At 46.2% G+C, this 19084-nt stretch overlaps 1 protein-coding gene across 2 annotated transcripts; it reads right to left on the bottom strand.

The window, feature by feature from the left end:
- Positions 1–1573: 1573 nt before the first annotated feature.
- LOC144209286 (RNA-binding Raly-like protein) lies at positions 1574–18572 on the bottom strand. 2 transcript variants are annotated; one of them, XM_077735511.1, is made up of 11 exons: positions 18424–18572; positions 16390–16492; positions 7416–7676; positions 5126–5423; positions 3504–3579; positions 3389–3436; positions 3086–3309; positions 2724–2819; positions 2485–2654; positions 2262–2300; positions 1574–2085 (listed from the first exon to the last, which is right to left on the bottom strand). In XM_077735511.1, exons 4-10 carry the CDS (start codon positions 5379–5381, stop codon positions 2268–2270), a joined length of 903 nt encoding a protein of 300 aa, XP_077591637.1. In that variant the 5' UTR covers positions 5382–5423; positions 7416–7676; positions 16390–16492; positions 18424–18572; the 3' UTR covers positions 1574–2085; positions 2262–2267. The 2 variants fall into 2 exon arrangements, with proteins under 2 accessions (XP_077591637.1, XP_077591639.1); XM_077735513.1 differs by lacking the exons at positions 7416–7676; positions 16390–16492; positions 18424–18572 and adding an exon at positions 7063–7367.
- Between the last annotated feature and the right edge of the window lie 512 nt (positions 18573–19084).

Raw genomic sequence — 19084 nt, 5'->3', positions numbered from 1 at the left:
CTATTAGTATTAGTGATGAATACAAAGGAAAAAAAGTGGGCTTATTGTTAGTTCTATGTCATTTTGCAATGAGTTTACTAGTCCGGCCCGCAGACCAAAGGGAGTTTGACACCCCTGAACTAGACTATGTCGTTTTTAAAAGAAAAAAAGTCTTACTATATATGGTCATTACAAAAAATAAATGAATGAATCAAGTGGTCAGATATCACCAAAATTACTGGAGTGTCTTTCCACAATTAGGATTTTGGTTTTAAGACTAATGGTCTCTTAAGGAATTACAACTTGGAAAAGTCACCTTAGAGTCGTCTTATTTTCTGTCCTTGTGCGATCTTTGAAACGATGCAAAAACACTAAACGCAATTGAATTTGGAGATATTATGACTGAATAGGTGAAACTATCTCTATAGAGAAGCGTGCAATGTAGAAAACGTGAGCATTTCTTACCTTTGCTGCGCCATGCGTCGAGTACACAAAAATCTGCCAAAGTCAAAAACAACAACTTCTTGGTCAACTTGTGTTCATGCCTTTTAACAGGCGTGTTTTGGTTGAAGCTAACCCAAATGAGGCCGTTTAGATCATGCCATTAAAAACCTAAAAAGACGTTTACAAACAAAACAAAGCAAACACGCTAACGAAAAGCGTGTTTCTTCCATGGTCTTTTCCGGTTCGCTTCACTTCCGGCTCAACAATGTGATGTCATTCAGGTAACGCCCTCGATTTCTTTTTCTTTTTTTGATTTGGCCGTTAGGCTCTGGCAACCCACACCACTTTTTTTCCAGCTTGTTCAATATTAAAGTGGATAAAGCATTTTCTATCCAAAAAAGACATTTTCTTTTAAATAGAGACGACTGCGTGTCATCAAGAGTTTCCAATACTTACAATCAAAAGTGTGTTGTCTTTGTGGTGTAGGGGTTCACTCACCTGCCTTGCATGCAGACAGTTGTGGTTTGAATCCTGGTTGGGAATTGTTTTTCCTTTAAATAGAGACAACTGTGTGTAGTCAAAACTTTCCAATAATGACAAACTGAAGTGTGGTGACTTTGTGGTCCGGAGGTTAGTTTACTGGACTACCATGTGGGAAGTTATGGTTCAAATCCCAGTTAGGAATCATTTTTCCCTTAAATAGATACAACTGTGTGTAGTCAAGACTTTTCAATAATGACGAAGGAAAGTGTGGCGGCATAATGGAGTAGTGGTTTGCTCACCTGACTCCCACCTGGGCAGACTGGGTTCGAATCCTGGTTGAGAATCATTTTTCCATTAAATAGAATCAACTGTGTGTAGTCAAGACTTTCCAATAATGACAATGGAAAGTGTGGTGCCTTTGTGGTGTAGTGGTTCGTTCACTGGACTGCCATGTGGGAAGCTTGGGTTCGAATCCTGGTTGGGAACCCTTTTTCCCTTAAATAGAAACAACTGTGTGTAGTCAAGACTTTTCAATAAGGACAAAAAACCATGTGGTGACATTGTGGTGTAGAGGTTTGCTCACCGGACTGCCGTACGGGCAGACTGCGTTCGAATCCCGATGTTGGCCCAGAAATATAGGACAGTACAAAGATGCAGAATTAAAGAGTGTGTGTCAAAATTCACTTTAATGCCAAAATATTAAAACATGTATAGTTCTTGTCTTAATTTTGCAGGCTCGAACCACATTTGACACATTTTGCGCACAAATCATGTCACCAAATCCCTAAAAAAAGGAAAAAAATGGAGCTCATAACTTGTTTCTATGATGTTCATTTGGTTGGGCATCCAAATGAACATCATAGAAACACGTTATGAGCTCCATTTTTTCTTTTTTTAGGAACTTGGTGACATGTCAAGTCAGCAAAATGTGTCAAATCCATCAAATGATTGTAGAAATGGTGAAGTGGTGATTTTTTGTGCATTTCCAGGTGACCGTTGGAGGACGGACAACCAAAACAAAATGGACGCAGCAATCCTAAGCGAGACTTGAAGACAACCTGATGGAGTCTTCCTTCTTCTTGTCCATTTTGGGGACATTTTCCTACCCAGTTCGGATCCATTCCATTTTGGAATTTTTGGCCGTTTTCAGTCCCGACCGGAATGGAATTTTTGGGCGTCCTGCGGCGACAAAAATCATGCCATCATCACTCATTTGTTGTATTTTCATCGTTCTAATAAATGTATATTTTGTTCCCGTCCTAATGTTGTTGTACAAAAGTCACTTTTTCATAAAAAGTAGACTTTCTATGTTTCAAATTTTAAGCAAATGAAAATTTCAAGAGAAAAACACTCACCTTCATTTAATTGTCCACGTCGGAAAGATGGTTTTCTATCTGCAAAACAGACAAAAAGTGTTCAATTGAGGAATTCTTTCACCCAGCATTGTCATTTAAGACCATACAGCACAGGTGTCCAAGTGGCGGCCCGGGGGCCAAATCGGGCCCACCGCATCATTTTGTGCGGCCCACGTGAAATTGAACCCTAAGCCCCAATGCAAATAGAATTGATTTTTTTTACCTGATGATGATGATGGTGGTGGTCTCGGAAGTCGCCGTCGCCCCAGTCGCTGGTGTCGCCGGCCTCGGCGTCCGTGGGCTCGCCGCCGTCGTCGTCATCATTGTCGCAATCCTCGGCGGCGGCGGCGGCGTCTTCTTCCCAGGCAGCGTCCTGGCGCTTTGAGCGAGCGTCTGAAAAGGGAGGGCCTGGTCAACGGGCGCTCGGGAACGGTCGCCATATCAACGGGGATGGCCACTTACTGGGCTCCATTTTGTCCAGACGGAGCAGCAGGGCGTCCACTTTGCTCTTGATCTGCATCAACTCGCGTTTGATACTCTGCAGATGCTCCGTCTTCGCTGCAGAACCACAAAAAATATACATATAAATATATATAATATACATCTATATCTATCATTTGAATTTGATCCTAAAACAGAAAGTCAGCATTCATGATTGACTTTCTCGGGCCGCAAAAAATGATTTGGCGGGCCACATTTGGCCCCTGGGCCACCACTTTGACACCAGTGATTTAAGCCATAATACATGTCAAAATATGTACTAAATTTATATTTTAAAATACATGTGTGCTTGGTGCCCTCAAGACAAGAGAGGTAAAACGTACCTTTGACGGCGGGCGAGGTGGACGAGGACAGAGCGGCGGGAGGCCCGGGGGACACCGGTGACGCCGACGAGGACGACGACGACGAGCACGACGTCTTGACGGGAAACGAGGCCTTGAGGCGGCGAGTGGACGCCGCCGCCGCCGACGCCGCTGCCACGCGCGAACGCTTCAGGGGGACGGCGATGCGCGGAGGCGGAGCCACTCGACCGTGGTAGTCCAAAAGCCTGAAATGAACACAAAAAGTTGAAAAGTACGGCCATGTTGCTCCAAAAAATAAGAAGAAGAGATGAAACGAAAAGGTACCTGCTGTAAAAGTCATCTCGGTAGTACTCAAAGTCAAACTCGTAAGCGCTGGGGGGAAAAAAACAACATTTGAACCCCCCCACCAAGACCCATGAGGGGTCAAAAGTCGTCCGACCTGTACACAGCCGACAGAGGCCTTTTGGAGGCGCCCTTGGGACGGTACGGTCTGGGCTCGCCGGCCATGTTGATGTCTGAAAAGACAAAAAAATGAGTTAGAATGACTAGTTGGAATGATACATCAAGATAGTATGAATGGAAAAAGTGTAAACATTGAAAATTGGATAGGAAAATAATTGAGAAAGTAGTGCCAAATTTAAAAAAAACAACACTAATCCATTGGAAAAATCAAAAGGGTGAATGCGCGCCCCCTGCTGTTGATTTTGAGGTCATGCAATGTGACTAACATCCACTTGGTGCCGCCCGTTGACTACAGCGGCCCATGTCCTTCACCCACTACGGTAAATGTCTGCATGGTGATATGAAAACATTTCTACAATTCATGCCACAAACATCAGAGATGTTTGTTAAATTGAAATGATTAAATTATGGGGGAAATTCAGCCCAAACAATTCAACTCCGACTACAATTCTCACAACAAAACATTTCGCTGAACTAAGCAGCTCATTTGGATGCAAAAAGCCATGGAAGAGGATTACCAAATCGCCGATCGATCGATCGATCGACGTCGCGTTGCGTTGCGGTCAAAAGCCGCTCCGCCCACAATGGCCACAACTGCGAAAGGTGGCGACGTTTGTCTTTTTAACTTCCTTTCAAAACAACCACGAATGATTTTTACTTTCAATTTTGCTCGAAGAACTCTGCCCATTATTCCACTCTCGCCGTCTGGTGGTCGGGGGTGGAATAGCATGCACAATTCCACCTCATGCAGCCATGGATGTATTTGATGTATTTCAATTTATTGTACCATCTAGAGTGGGCCTTTCGGGGTGGGATTTTATCTGGACTTTCTACCATTTAAATAGATTTTTTTCTTTTTAATTTAATATAAAAAAATCCCCATTCTATCCATTTAGCACACATTTCTCATCCCCAAAGGCAAACAAACAGCTTGAGGAGAGGAAAAAAAAAAGGAGTTTGATGATGCTTCCCAAAGCGCGGCGCACATCTGCTGCCTCCGGAGGGCAAAAACACCCCCACCGCCACCCCAGCCGCCACCGCCGCCACCGTGTCACGTCAGGACGCCGTTTGCTCAAACGCTCCCGTTTGGGGGCGGCGGACCGAGAGGAAAAATGGAAGAAAAAAAAACGTGACTAAGAAGGACACGCTCCCGAGCTGTCAGAGTTCCGCTCCATCAAATGATCTCGCTTAGACCCCCGCAGAAAAGCCGGCAAAAGCGTCACTTTTGGATTTGAAACGCCCGCAAAAGTGTCTAGATCACAGGTGTCAAAGTGGCGGCCCGGGGGCCAAATGTGGCCCGTCGCATCATTTTGTGCGGCCCGGAAAAGTCAATCATGAGTGCCCACTTTCTGTTTTCGGATTAAATTAGTATAGATGTATATTAAATTTCCCGATTTTTGCCCATTTAAATCAATCACTGGCATTTTTTTAATCATTTTTCTGTGTTTTTAGTTCAAAAATCAATTATTTAAATCCAAAAATATATTTTAAAAAAGTTCAAATAAACATTGTTTTAGATTTATAAAAAAACGGAATATTTAGGGCTTTTAATCCAGTTCCACTTCTTCGAAAAAACCGTTACGGCGAGTATAGACTCACCGAGGGGCTGTCCGGCCACCACGCGGGCGTACTCGCCGGCCACGGCGGCGCGGGCGTTGCGCTGGTTGACGTATTGGACAAAGGCGTATCCCTTGTGCACGGAGCAGCCGGCGATCTTGCCGTACTTGGCGAAGAGCGTCTCGATGTCGCTCTTCTTGACGGTGGCCGTGTTGAGGTTGCCGATGAAGACGCGCGAGTTCAGCGAGCGGGGGTCCTTCTTGTTGGTCACGTTGCTGGTCTGCGTTTTGCCCGTCATCCTTACGCCGTCCCGCCGCCGCCGTCGCCGCCAGGAAACCAGCTACCAAAAAACATAGGGAAAAAAATGTATCATTCCAAATATGACCACACTGATTTAGCCCTTCCTTTTCCCTAAATTGACCCCGACAGCCTTTTTGTTTTTAAAAGTCAGCCTCGGCCTTTATTTGAATTTGATCCTTAAACAGAAAGTCGGCACTCATCATTGACTTTCCCGGGCCGCACAAAATGATGTGGCGGGCCAGATTTGGCCCCCGGGCCGCCACTTTGACACCGTTTATCTAGACCACCGTTTGATTGGTGCAGGGACAATTTTTGGAAAGTATATATATATATATATATATATATATTTTTTTTTTTTTTAATTATTATTTTTTTTGCCAATCCAAATGGATTGGACGCCAAAGTCCTCTCGTGTGGCCAATCCACAGACAAATGCCCAGGGATATGAATTGGAATGGCCGCCCAAACAAAAGATGCCGATGAAGAAAATAAAGGAAGAAAATGATGAGGCGTCCACGCCGAGAACATTATTGATATTTTTACTGAGGCTGGGGAAAGAAAAAAAAAGGTCAGGGAGAAGAATCAAGACGCTAACGTAACCTTTTGCAGACAAACGGGGGGAGGGACGGGGGAGGAACACGGCGGTGGGCTTGATTGCGGCCTCCGTTTGATGATAATTACACGTCCTGTTGTTTGCCTGCCGACATCAATATCGCAGCAGATTGCTCTTTGGCGCCAGCCCGCCAAAATAAATCAAACGCCGTCCGTCAGCACGCCGAAAGAAAGACGTGACGGCAAATGAGCGCTTTCATTATACAAATAGACCAAGAGTTCAAGTCACCCAAATACGCTTCGTACCTACAATACATCAAATAGCCGAAAAAAAATATGCAGAAACTTCTATTTTGAAATTTAGGCCTTTCCATCCATTTTGAACATTTGTCACATATTTTCACTTTGGGATTTTCACAGCCATTTTAAGGCCAAGCCTCCCAGGTAAAATGGATTGGACATCTACAACCAAATGAGTCCCAAAAAAAGAATATTTGTATACTTGGGCCCCAAATTGGACGCCAATCTCAAATGACTCGACAAAAAGCGTGTATTTCATCGACGTCTGCCATCCTAACGATGGTTGCCACGGCGTCACCGGAGAGGATTGGCCGCGGGGTTGCCGTGGCGACAAGCGTGGCCGACGGACGGCGAGTGACGGACGCCAGGCTTTGACGTCGGCGCCAAAAAGAGCAATGCCCCAGGTTCCTTCGGGAGTCAGTCACGTGGAAATAATGTCGTCTCTTTAATAAAACAATATCGTTTGCCGTCAATGACAAAAATAATCATAATAATCGGACATGTGAGCGGTCTCCCTATTTAAAACAAATTGGATAAGTCAATAAGTAAACAATATTACTGGATGGTTTTAACTTGCAGCGCTACTTGATGCAATCAACATTCATGGAAAGTCCATGTCATCATTTATGGATCATAATTCAATTTTATATGGCGCAATTTCCATATAAAATAGCAGATTTTGGTCCCTATCGCCCAGCACTAGTGGACACTCATTTCTCTCTGCCAGTCACGTTAGCAAAATAAAAGCCCAGGTCGCAGCTCTCCTTGCAAAATAAAAGCCCGCTTGGCACCGTCTCCTTATCGGCGCAAATATTAACGTCGGATACCTGCGGGTGGGGAAAGCCGGTTCATCCGTGCGGACGCGGAAAAACAAGATGCTTGATTAAAAAAATAAAAGAAGCGAGGAAAGATTTGAAATCCCAAACAAGAAGACAAAAGTCTTGGCACATCAAAACAAAAAAACAAAATAAAATCCACAAGCCAATAAAACGTTGCCTGGAAAGCAAAGTGGCGCCGCCGAACCAGTGTATGCCGGAAAAACTTGGGGGGGAGAATAAAACGCGGGTATGGCAACGCGCAAACCGGCCAAAGCGGCGGATGCAAGAAAAGAATAGAGCCAAAAAAAGAGCCGAAAAAAAGAGCCACAAAAAGAGCCAAAAAAGAGCCAAAAGGTACTCACCGAGCGTCGGCGCAAAAAGAAGAGGATGGCTAGTCCTTACGGTGCCATGGCGATGCCCGAGAGGTCGCCTGGCCGCTCGTGGGTCGTCGCCCGAGCGGTCGCCTGCTCGCTCGTGGACTGGATGCGCCGGCGGCCGCCTGCCTGCTCGCTCGCTCGCTCGCTCTCTCGCCTGGCGTGCCAGAGATGACGCCGCCGCCTCCCTTTGGCTGGCGTCCGCCGAGGCCGCCGGATGCGCTTTTCTCCCGTGCGCTCTGGAGAGATCTGATTGGACGGGGGGGAGGAGAGAAATAGAGAGAGAGAGAAGGATAAGACGGGGGTGGCGAAGGGAGGGAGGGGGCTAACGGCTTTAGCTAGCTAACAGAGATTGACGTGGAAAAGCCATTTCCATTTTCTGTGCCTTTTTGGATGCTTTCCGCTCATTGGCCGCCGTCGCCCATGACGACCCGGCGGCGTACCGAGGGCGCCAAAACGCCGTCCTCGCCACGTGAATGATTTAATCCGCTTTTTAAGATGACAATTGATGAATTGGACGTGTATTGGCGCCAATGGTGACGCCTTTTGGTCCATCGGGGCTCATTCATTATGGCTAACGTAGCTAACAAATAACCAAGCGCTAACGTGAGCCCCTCCCCCTTGTAAATAAAAAGCCCAAATGAATGCAGAGCGCTTTTTTTTTTTAATCAAAGTCCACTTATGCGTGCAGCGCCTAATTAAAAGCGGGCCAATGCCCATTTACGAGTCATCATCATCATCACGCGCAAGCGGGCCTTAACGAGCGCACGCACGCCGCCGCAATGAGCGCTTCGTCGCCGTCGGACACAAATTGGGGAGAGCAAAACAAACACGCCACGTGACGCCAAAATACACTGATTGCGCTTGTAGGACATTCATATTGTGGAAGAATTTGCTTGTTATGAAAAGATCCTGAAAAATGTTTTTCTGTGAGGCAGGAAACGGCGAGTGATGGGGAGCGGATCTCCTCCTCTTCCTCTTCCTCTTCTTCCTCCTCCACCAGGTGCAGGCCTCAGATTCTGCCGCTTAATGAGCTTGCTGGGCGTAAAGAGACGCTAATTTTGTTTTGCGTTCCTGCCGTGCGTCGCTCCCGCTTTGCTTTTTTGGGGGTGCGGCCTCAATGGCGCTTTGATGAGACAAACGCACGCCACCGCCATCGCCGCCGCACAATAAGCCTGATTGGCGCTAATACGCCATTAGCACAGTCCCCAGACGTCAATCATCTTTCACTATTGTGATTTTATCAGTTTTTTCTTTTACTTTAATGGCCAGTTTTTCAAATCCATCCTTAAAAAAAACAAAGAATTTATTCACAAAGTCATTCCAAAGGATCATCTTTTACATGAAAAAACTAATTAAAATATGACAAGGTTAAAAAAAAGTGATATTACTCCCAAAAGAATAAACAAAATGAAGAGCAACCCAAAAAAATGTAAGGACAAATTCATAATTTGATATCTTTTGGACTAACATTTACAGGAATAAATATACTAATACTTATATACATATTAATATATTCTTCATCTAAGATATGTTAGTGATCAAAAATGTATCTTTTTCTAAACAAATGTTTAGAAATGATACAAAATGTGTCCCCGTCTAAAGATAAAACGCAAACTAAACAAGAGAGAAAAGATCGAAACAACTGGGGCAATTCCACTCCGTACCACTAGAGGGAGTCTTATTTTTCTCCGAAAATTGCAGTTGTCTCCACCTTGATTTCTCCCAAACAAGGAATGGCTGGCGAAGGGCGTCGGGATAATGGAGGTGATTGATAGATAGCGAGATGTCCTTAATGGCAAACTAATAAAGGCGGCGGCGCTGATGAATTCTTGTCGCGTGGCGTCTCTTGGCTTTCGTGCGCATTGTTTGCCCCGTGTCCTTGGAACAAGGCTTTTTGCCTTTTTCACGAGAAATCTCTCGGCGCCACCACCACCGTCTACATCAACACAAATATCTTTTCTTTTTTTTAAATACATGGGAAATGAACGTCAGATGCGAAAAAGACGCAAAGGTGACGTGCGGCAAATGAAGGAAGCCCAAAATGGCGCCCACCCACGAGACGGTCACGTCCTCAAGTCCAAAAAAAGGCATTTTTTTTCCCCGTTCCATTTTGAGTGGAAGTCGCCGAGGGGCACTTATCTCTCCGACCTTTCCAAGCGGCGCAGGAAGTGGAGTAACGCAACACCCCGAGAGAATGGGGATGATTAACTCACGACCAATTAGAGAAAAGCGCCGGGCTCGGGGAAAGGCGTCCCATCCACTTCAAATGGCGTCCAATCGACACATTCTGTCGATGGCAGGGTATCAGCGCCCCCGACATATAGAAAAGACATTTTTAAGATTGACAGTGTTGGACGTGATCATTGTTAATGAGCACTTTTACTTATTGGAACCTTGCCAAGTCCGCTCGGTAGTATTGCCGTGCTCAAGCGCCCCGCCGAGATGGACAATTAGCCGGAGCGGAGACGGAGGGTCGGAGGACGGAAGGCGGATGACATTTCATGAGCTCCTTTCTCCTTTACTTTCACCTCAAACGCCACGAAGGCGGCGGGTGGATGCTGGGCCTTCCTTTGCGTTTCCATGGCAACGGCCAACCACAAGGCTTTAAATGAAGGGTGTCGGCTTGGTTGGCGGGCCGCTTTAACCTCAACGTGATTTCACGTGAACCATTTGCGATAGAATATTTACATTTTTTTAATATTATAAATGTATTAAAAGAAGTGGATTAAAAGCGTCCAATATTGTGGCACTTGGCGAATGGCGCGGGAGAGAAGTTTTGTCGTTTTGTCACCATCGGCGGCCCGGAAAGTTTGCGTCGAGGGGCCAAACGACGGGCGGCGTTCGGCGTGCCTTCCTTTCCCAGCGCTATTGTCGCTGGCTTTAAAAGCGAGCGACCTTGGAAGAAAAGAAGAAAAGGAAAGAAAAGAAAAGCCAGCCAACGAATGAACGAACGAGCGTCTATTCATCGTCGACTGGCGCTCCACTTTCCGCTTTCGGAGTCTCGGCGCAACGTCCCTCGACGGTGGAAAAAAAAAAAAGGAGCAGAACGCGGTGTTCCCAACGCGCGGAACATTGGATTTTTGTCCTGAGGGTGCGCGGGGGCGCCGTGTTTTCCTTTCTTATTTACCGTGACAGCGTTAATTAGCCTTGAGACGCCGCAAATTGGCGTCAAATGGAATTCGAAAGGGGACAAAAGACAACATTTGGCTGAAAATATTGTTGCCAGGTGTTTTTGAGCAGTTTTCTTTTTTTATGTGACAAAGCTTTACATTTGATAGCGCTTGTATAATGACAATAAACACATTTAATCCATTTCAATTGGCCAATGAAGCCATTTACACCCTCAAAAATGAGCAAAAATCAGCAAAATGGAAATCAAATGGATTTTAATGGACTGTCCGGGGTGACAAAGCGTCCCAAAACTTTTGAGGTGGCCACTAAAATGCCAGTAGACAAATGACCCATCCACTTTGACTAGCGCTAACATGCTAACGCTAACGGGGCCCAAAAGTAAAGCTACACATTTCTTTCAGAGACATGGCTATCTCTCCCGGACTGTTATCGAGGCCCCTTCCGGCGCCCCGATTTGACCTCTCCGCGAGGCGTCGCCGCGGCCTCCGGGGGGCTCCTCCGTTATCACCAGTCGAGCATTTTGGCGCCGAGAGCGGCGGCGATGGCTACCTTTCGTCTCCTGAATAAAACATGAGCAAGTATTTGGCGGCGGCGGGACGACCGACCGGCTGCCAGTGCGACTACGCGTAAAAAAGCCAGCCGGGCGGGACGGACGCCGGCGGGGAGGCCTTTCCACGTGGCGCGGCATCGCATGGCGTGGCGTGGCGTGGCGAGGCTTTGCAATTCCCTTTGATTTACGAGGCGGCCCACGCGGCGCCCCTCGGAAGCTCTCAGCTAATTGAAAGCGCCGTGAATCATTATTTTGTGGCGCCGCTCCTTTAAAGAGCTATTTCCCGGCGCGGGTTGCCGTCCTCGCCTTTTTAATAAGGCGCTTTTTTGGGGGGGCGGGGGCGCCGTGGACGAAAGCCGTGGAAAAAGCCAAGCCTGAGAGTGACTGGCGCTTGCCTTTTTACCGGCGCCGCGCATACCAAAACACCTATATTGACGCGGCGGCCAGATGAGTTGCCCCGCGGCGGCGGCGGGCGGCGGCAGAGAAAATTGATGCGAAGCTGCCGTCTTAATTGGCTTTCTGGCCCAGGGAAGCTTCCATAATGGAAGCGCCGTTTGTTGTTTTATGCTTGAAATATTTAAAAGGAAATCACACAGCCGCGGGCTGTTTCTCACAAAGAACAACGCCGCGCCGCTCCATATTGGAGCACGCCGCCGCCAACAACGCCGCGGCTTTCGCTAAATCGGGAGACGACGGCGACGAAAAATCATTTGGAAGAAGAACAATAAAAATGTCCAAATAGATGACGTCCAATTTGGTCTGGCAAAACAAAGTAAGGCACAAGATGGCGTCTTTGAGGGCGCGGTTTCTTGCCTACCAAATGTCACTTTGCCAGGTAAGACCAAACATGGGGGCTGAATTCAAAAGGCAACTTTTCCATAATACCTCATGTGTCGGCCCTGAACCAAAATGGCAGCCGTTTAGGGCTCCTTCTTGGCACTCTGGGCCGAATAGGTCGATGATGGACACGCCTACCAAATGTTACATTGCCAGGTAAGAGCAAACACAAGGCCCAAATTGAAAAGGCAGCTTTTTTCTACAATACCTCATTATTTGGATTTGAACCAAAATTGCAGCCGTTGGGGGTCTTTCTTGGAACTTTTGTCTGATTGGACTGATGATGGACACGCCTACAAAATTTCACGTTGCCAGGTAAGAGCAAATGCAAGAGCCAAATTGAAAAGTCAGCTTTTTTTCTACAGTACCTCATTTGTTGGCTTTGAACGAAAATGGCAGCCATTGGGGGTCTTTCTTGGGACTTTTGTCTGATTGGATCGATGATAGACACGCCCACCAAATGTCACGTTGCCAGGTAAGAGCAAACGCGGGGGCCGAATTGGAAAGAAGAGCTCCAGCGCCCGCCTATAATGCCGACTTCAATTTAACGGGGCTCCTTAACGGGGCTTGTTAAGAGCCAAGTGGCGCCCTCTGGAGTTGCGTTTCAGCTGGCCGGGCTCACTAATTGGACACCGTGGGCTCCTATTTTTTAGCACAGACACACACGGGCGGCGTAATAACGGCGCCGACGGTCCGTTTGTCAATCGGCCGCGTCCGATTGCTGCAATTTGTCCCCATTTTACGACGGCGCGGGACGTCGCCACGGCAACATTCGGCCGACCGGTCCCCGGGACTTTTCAACACGACGGGCTCGGACAAAGACGCGGGTCGGTTTGAGACATTTGCGGCCGTGTGACGTCGATGGATGGCGTCAGAAACGGCGAAAAAAGGTCGTTCCATAGATGGAATCGGCCTGGTTTTTTGGGCGATGTGTCCTTTTAAAAGAAGGCGCCTGGAAAAGGAGCAACGCTTTATCGCCCGTCGGAGTCCAAAGGTCAAATGACCCCCTTCCTCCTCCAAGAAAGAACGTTATCAGATGGCCGGCTATCGCGGTAACGACAAAATCCGCAACGAGGGGAGACTCGGAGGTAATTGCCGGCGCTCTGCCAAGGAAAAAAAAGATGTCGGCGGTGCTCAAATCAGCCTGAAAATCTTGCAGTTTATTGGAGAAACAGCTCGGCGGAATGGGGGGGGGGGGATTTATGAAGCCGGATTTATGTCGTCGGAATTGATGTGCGCGTACACTATGGGGTGGGGGTTGGGGCCAAGTCTGCATTACGCCCTCCGGCCACTGGGGGCAACGTGTAACATCGTCAAAGTACTAACATTGTCTTTGTATGTATTCTAACGTTGTATTATTGTTTTAATTAGTAAAGGTGACTTTTTGGGTTTTAAAATCTATTTTGACGACCCAGAAATGCTGAAATAAAATGAGGGGGGAGAAGCAGTCACATTTCAATGCTAAATTCATTAGCGGTAGTTCCATTGAATTGAATTGAAAGCTTTATTGTCATGGCGCATGCTACATTACTGCGGCGTTTAGCGTCGGAGGAAAGGGGGGGCCTTCCCCATAGAGATTAGGAATTAACGACGGCATTTGAACTGCGAGCCGTCCTCAAAGGAAGTCAGCCGCCGTTTGGCACGGCCACGCAGCGCTCATGCGGGGGCGGCAAGGACGCTCGCCGCCCGTAAAGAAAGAGAAAAAAAAAAAAACACTGAAAGGAAACTTTCACCAAGGACTCCGATTGGGTGATGAGGAGGCGTTCGCACTTGGAAAGTAAACACTTTAAACGCTTTTTTTAAAAAAAAAAGCTTCATCTTCGCGCCGCCATTAAAGACACGGGAAGTCGCGACGTAGATGGCGACCATGACTCACTCACGGCCATTGACGGCCAAATCCCGTAACGCCGATCCGTTTCGTGACGCCGGCGAGAAATGATGGACGCATTTCATTTGAGCGGAAAGGAGGGCGTACCTCAGGGCGCCATTTGCAGCCCCATTTGCATTTAAATTGCCGCCGCCGCCGCGCCGCCGTGTCGCCGGGCATTAAAACGCCATCGTCGAGACGAGCCTCATCCGCCAAAGAGAAAGACGGAGAAATTGCGGACGGCGATATGGAAAACGGAGAGAGAACGCGGGTGGGAATAGGCGCCGACCCGCATGAAAATCCCGCCGCAAATCTAGCGGAGGCCACGGTTAAGGGAGCCCCGGGGACGGCCGACCCGCCCGTGCCAGAGCTCATAAACATTTTGGCTCCGCCCGCCAGGCATGGGCGGGCTCTCCGGAGGACGGCGAGTAAACAGCCCGCCGCCGTCCAAAACCCGCCCAAGCGCCCAGGGGGCTCCCGCAATCACGCAAGTGCTTTAGGGCAAGACGCAGACAAAATAATTAGCGTGCCGCCACGTAGCGTTGCGCCTCGTTGCGTTGCGCCTCGTTGCATTGCGTGCGTGACAAGCGCTTAACACGACGGCGGCCAGATTCACCCATCTGCTAACCCACAGCTGTCGGCCTCTACCTTAACGTCCGTCCCCCCTCGCGGCCAGGGGTGCTTGAGACCATTCTCTTGCGTCCGCTATACGTGCCACGTGTCCACATTTTGCCAGGATTGCAAAAAATATATAGAAAAAAAAAATGGGGCCAGGCGCTGATTTTTTTTGCCTTAAAATTCAAAATGGCGGCTTTAAATAAATAATAATTCTGAATAAATAAAATCTCAATATAAATATTTTAGAAATGACATGGCTGACGCTGAGATAAGTTCATGTCTTCTTTTTCGCGGTTTAGAACGACGTGGGAATTGGACTTTGTCGTCTTATTTTGTCGCTTTTCAGCCGTGAATCATTTTCATGTACCGACGGGCGTCGTATAAAAGCCACGCCCCCTCCTGATCCTCAACTGACGCGCACGATAACTCCATTAACTTGCTACAGCTAATTGGATTAGCGCTCAAGGCGCAACAATAGTGGCTGATTTACGGCAGGCAACGAGAGCGGAGGGAGGGGCTTTTTAAGGGGGCGGCGGCATGTAGCGGCGGCGTGGAGACGCTAAAGCCAATTTTCCGGCAAAAAGAGTTTTGCTGCAGGTTTGTAGAGAAAATAAAACAGAAGGCATTTGACGTTAATGTGGCGTCAAAGCCGCTAAACCACTCGTTTACGTCGTGGCAAACCACGCGTCACATTAATTACACGGCGGCGTGCTGGAAGACCCGCCGCCGGCGAAGTTCTACGCTCTAAACACGTTTATTGTAAGGCTGCGACCTTTGTCAACGGGAACTTTTTGGGGGGGGGCGCGACGCGTGTATTTGTTTTGACATCAAACAAAGACGAGGCGCCGAAAGCGAGAAACGCCGCCAGACGAAATTCTAATTGAGACGCATCCGAATCCAATTTTCCCACACCAGCGTCTCTTTGACGAGAAGAAAAAAAGGCGAGGAAAAAAAGGGGGCGATATTTGGCCTTGTTTTTTGTTTCCAGACGCTAAACTAGGACTAGCGTTAGCCATAAATGTGCACATTTCAATGCGGGCCTCCTTTAAAAGCCTGCCTTGTGAAAACCGCAAATTATCCTGACAAAAAAAGCCAAGGGAAAAGTGACCCTAAAACCTTCTTTGAAAGCATCAGCGTCTCCAAAAGCGCAATTGAAAACATTAGCTGTGTTTTTGGGTGGGCGTTGAAAATAAAAATGGTAAAACATAAAGATATTGAAAGAGAGAAAGAGAGCGAATTGTGTTAGTTTGAGAGGGCAACTTGACGCTAATGAGACGTGACGGCGGAAGAAGCAAAGTCACCCGTGGATGGGTTGCCGTGGTTACCGCCAGCGAGGAGGAGAACAAAGTTGGACGTGATGTTGGTGGTGGTGGAATGGTCACCACGCGCTAAATTTTAAACTCCCCTTGTGTTGCTCATAAAGACCAAAACTCCATTTTTCTCAATCGAAAGACAATATTTAACATCATTTGAATAATTTTCAACAACTCATTCTATTGAATCAATAACTCTCAAAATAAGAAAATACGGAATACAAGAGACTACATGGCAGTCAGGTGAGTTAACCCCTCGCCACAGGTGTCAAAGTGCCGGCTCGGGGGCCAAATGTGGTCCACCGCATCATTTTGTGAGGCCCAAAAAAGTTTCTGTTTCAGGATCAAATTAAGGGTATAGATGTATATTACATTTCCTGATTTTACCTCTATTAAATCAATTATTGTCATTTTTTAATCATTTTTTCTGTGCTTTTAGTTGAAAAATCATTTTGTAAAATCTAAAAATATATTTTAAAAAAGCTCAAATAAACATTGTTTTAGATCTATAAAAAAAACGGAATATTCAGGGCTTTTCATCCAGTTCACTTAATCCTTTTATACAAAAAAAATCTAAATATGACCACATGAAATCAACTCCTACTTTTTTTTTTCTCCCTTCCCATCATGCAACTGTCCTACCTTCTGCTTTCGACGAGCCCGAGAGGAAGGGGTCATACGGCGGGCGTCGTCATCCTCGGAGAAACGTTTTTCTTCCTCCGTTTCCTTCTCTTTCTGGTTTGAACTAGAAAAAAAAGGAAAGAAGAAGATGAAAAAAGAGTCAAGGATTCCCGCCAAGCACGCCAGGCGCAAAAAACATCAATTATTCATCCTTAAAATTGGACGACGTGCAAAGAAGACCTTCTGGTCTAAAGCGGACTTCCCGCCGGCTCTCCGGGAAGGTGGCCCCGCCCCTTTTCCCTGCCCCAAAACGTGGCCACGGCGCCACAAATTGGCGTCTGGCCTCGGAACGCATCAGTGTCAAAGTTGGCCCACGGGAACAAAAAAAATACAAGAAATACTAATAAAAAGTGCATTTGGCGTCTCGTCTCATCTGGTCAACGTGGCGTCACCTCTCAGGTGAGGGCGCACAGGTATCAAAAATAATCACAAAAATGAATTTTTGGGGAAGAGAGTTATAAACCAATGACTTTTTTTTCTCCTTTAGTGTCCGACTGATCCGTCTTTCTCGGACTTAAAAAGCCAGAAAGAGAGAGAAAAGGTCAAGGCGCTAATACGCAAAATGACAGCCCATACATCAGCCAGCGCAAGCCACGCCGCCGACTTATGGCAGCAGCGTATCGCTCAACGCCGACGCCGCCTTTGCACGCCGAGCGGGGAATGCGAAGAAGGGGGATTTGCACCCTGCTGCTTGAAAAAATACATTCAAAATGACAGGAAAAACCTAACCAAACTCACTGCAGATTTTTTACATATTGGCTAGAACGTCATTCAAAATGACAATCAACATTAATTACACAATATGGATTGGCTCTTATTGACCGTTTGTTGTCATTTGCCTTGTTTTATACTCAAAGATGTTTTTTTCAAACATATTTTCAGAGTGTTTACGGTGGAGCAAAATCCGCTGACGTCGGCACGCGTTAAAAAAACTGCCTTTTTCCCACCAACATGGCAACTATTGACTCAAACGTAAAATTTCACGCGGCTGCCGCGCATGGATTTCCTAGCGAGTCAATTCCATTTGGCCAAGACGCTTTTATTTTACGGCCCCCGTCGCTCGGCTTCCTCGCTCGTCTCTCGCCGCGCTCGTTTATCAAAACGGCGAGACGCCAAAACGCCGCGTCGGCGGAAAGGCGGCGTCATTTGAAAAATGGGAAAATGCTTCATGAAACTTCTGGGGGAAGATTAACGTTTTGTCGTGACTTATTTTCAACTGTAAAAAAAAACAAAAAATGTTTTTTTCATTTTTTTTGAAGGGTGAAAGGCCATTTTTATGACCGGAAGGGTCGCCATGACAAACGTGATTGGAACAGGCAGATGGACAGACGTAGCTCCGCCTCCAACGGCCAACGAGCATTCGTTTGTCCAAAAACGTCCAACCACGACGAGGTCATCGGAGCGTGAAATTTTAAGGGTCTGAAATATAACGGACAACCAAGAATGGCTACATGTAGTATTTTTTATATAATAAATATTCGAAATTATTTGAAGCAGGAGAGTTGGAGTTCGTTCATCCACTCCCTCTAATGACAGCAGAAGGATGATTGGACGCACATGACTGGACGTCTAGCAGCGTCAATGGCACTGAAAGCGTTTAATGTCAAGTCAGGCATGAAGAATTTAATGGCGTAATACGCATTAGCTCTCAGGGTAGCTAGAATTAACAAGTGTACTTAAATGGACGTGTAATTTAATGCGGTGAATAAATCTTGGTCGTAAATGTCGACTGTTTGAAAATGGTATTTACGCAACAATTACCACCACCTGCTGGTCATTTTACGAAATACAATAGGTTTATTTCGACGCACAAATTTCCCTTGATTATCCAGCAAACATTTGCTTTTTTAAGTGCATTGTTGCATCTATTTAATCCATTTATCAAAACTATGGTATGATTTTATATGAAACTAATACATTAAAAGCATATAATGTCAAGTGGCTTGCAAAGTTTGTTATTGCACAAGTGGAAAGTAGCGTGTGCATTTTATTTACCTTCTTTGGGGTCCTTCTTGCGAACATTTTGAAACTTTCTTACTAGAGTTAAAATAAAAACACGCGCTCAACAAGAAAATAAATTACATTTTTGACCAAAAAAAACCGCAGAGACTAAACGTTATCTAAACGTCAGTATTTTACTTTTTCGCCAGGTGGCAATCAACAATTGGAAGGACTTCCGGTTACACGAACGAGTTGAGTAACGAGTTTAACCATAAAGTAATTTCTTTTTAAATACAGCATTGAGTTTATTTTGATATTCACTTATTTGACATATTTAGTACAAAAATTGAGTTTTTTCCCAAAGGATTGAAATAGTTTAATCACTTTAGGGATAATTTGTGTACCTTTTCTTCTTCGCTGTTTGTAAACATTGTAGATAAACCACAGCGCTCTGAACTCTCGCGTTTGAAAGCGGAATTTCTTTTTTTATTTTTGGCCTGTTAGCCCATGGTTTAATACTTGATGGAATTTGTGTAAACATTCCACTCAAATGAGATCGACCTTTAATGCTAAGATAGTTCAAGTTATTTTATGGATTTGTATAAATGTTTGAGATTATAACAACGAAATGGCCAGTTTCCTATCTTTCTATCAGTCTTGAATGTTTTTTCTTTTAACAAGGCTATAAATGGCTGTATTATTTTTACATCAAATG

The sequence above is a fragment of the Stigmatopora nigra genome, chromosome 16 (assembly GCF_051989575.1).
Source record: "Stigmatopora nigra isolate UIUO_SnigA chromosome 16, RoL_Snig_1.1, whole genome shotgun sequence".
Lineage (NCBI taxonomy): Eukaryota > Metazoa > Chordata > Actinopteri > Syngnathiformes > Syngnathidae > Stigmatopora > Stigmatopora nigra.
Note: the sequence above shows the minus strand (reverse complement) of the source record. Positions and strands in the feature narration are given on the sequence as shown.

What these genes read in the sequence shown, in the direction of transcription:
- LOC144209286 (XM_077735511.1), bottom strand. Translation starts at nt 5,381, where the DNA reads ATGACGGGCAAAACGCAGACCAGCAACGTGACCAACAAGAAGGACCCC. An exon ending in CCTCTGTCGGCTGTGTACAG is followed by an intron (nt 3,437 to 3,503) that starts GTCGGACGACTT and finishes TTTTCCCCCCAG; the next exon opens with CGCTTACGAGTTTGACTTTG. An exon ending in CGAGATGACTTTTACAGCAG is followed by an intron (nt 3,310 to 3,388) that starts GTACCTTTTCGT and finishes TGTTCATTTCAG; the next exon opens with GCTTTTGGACTACCACGGTC.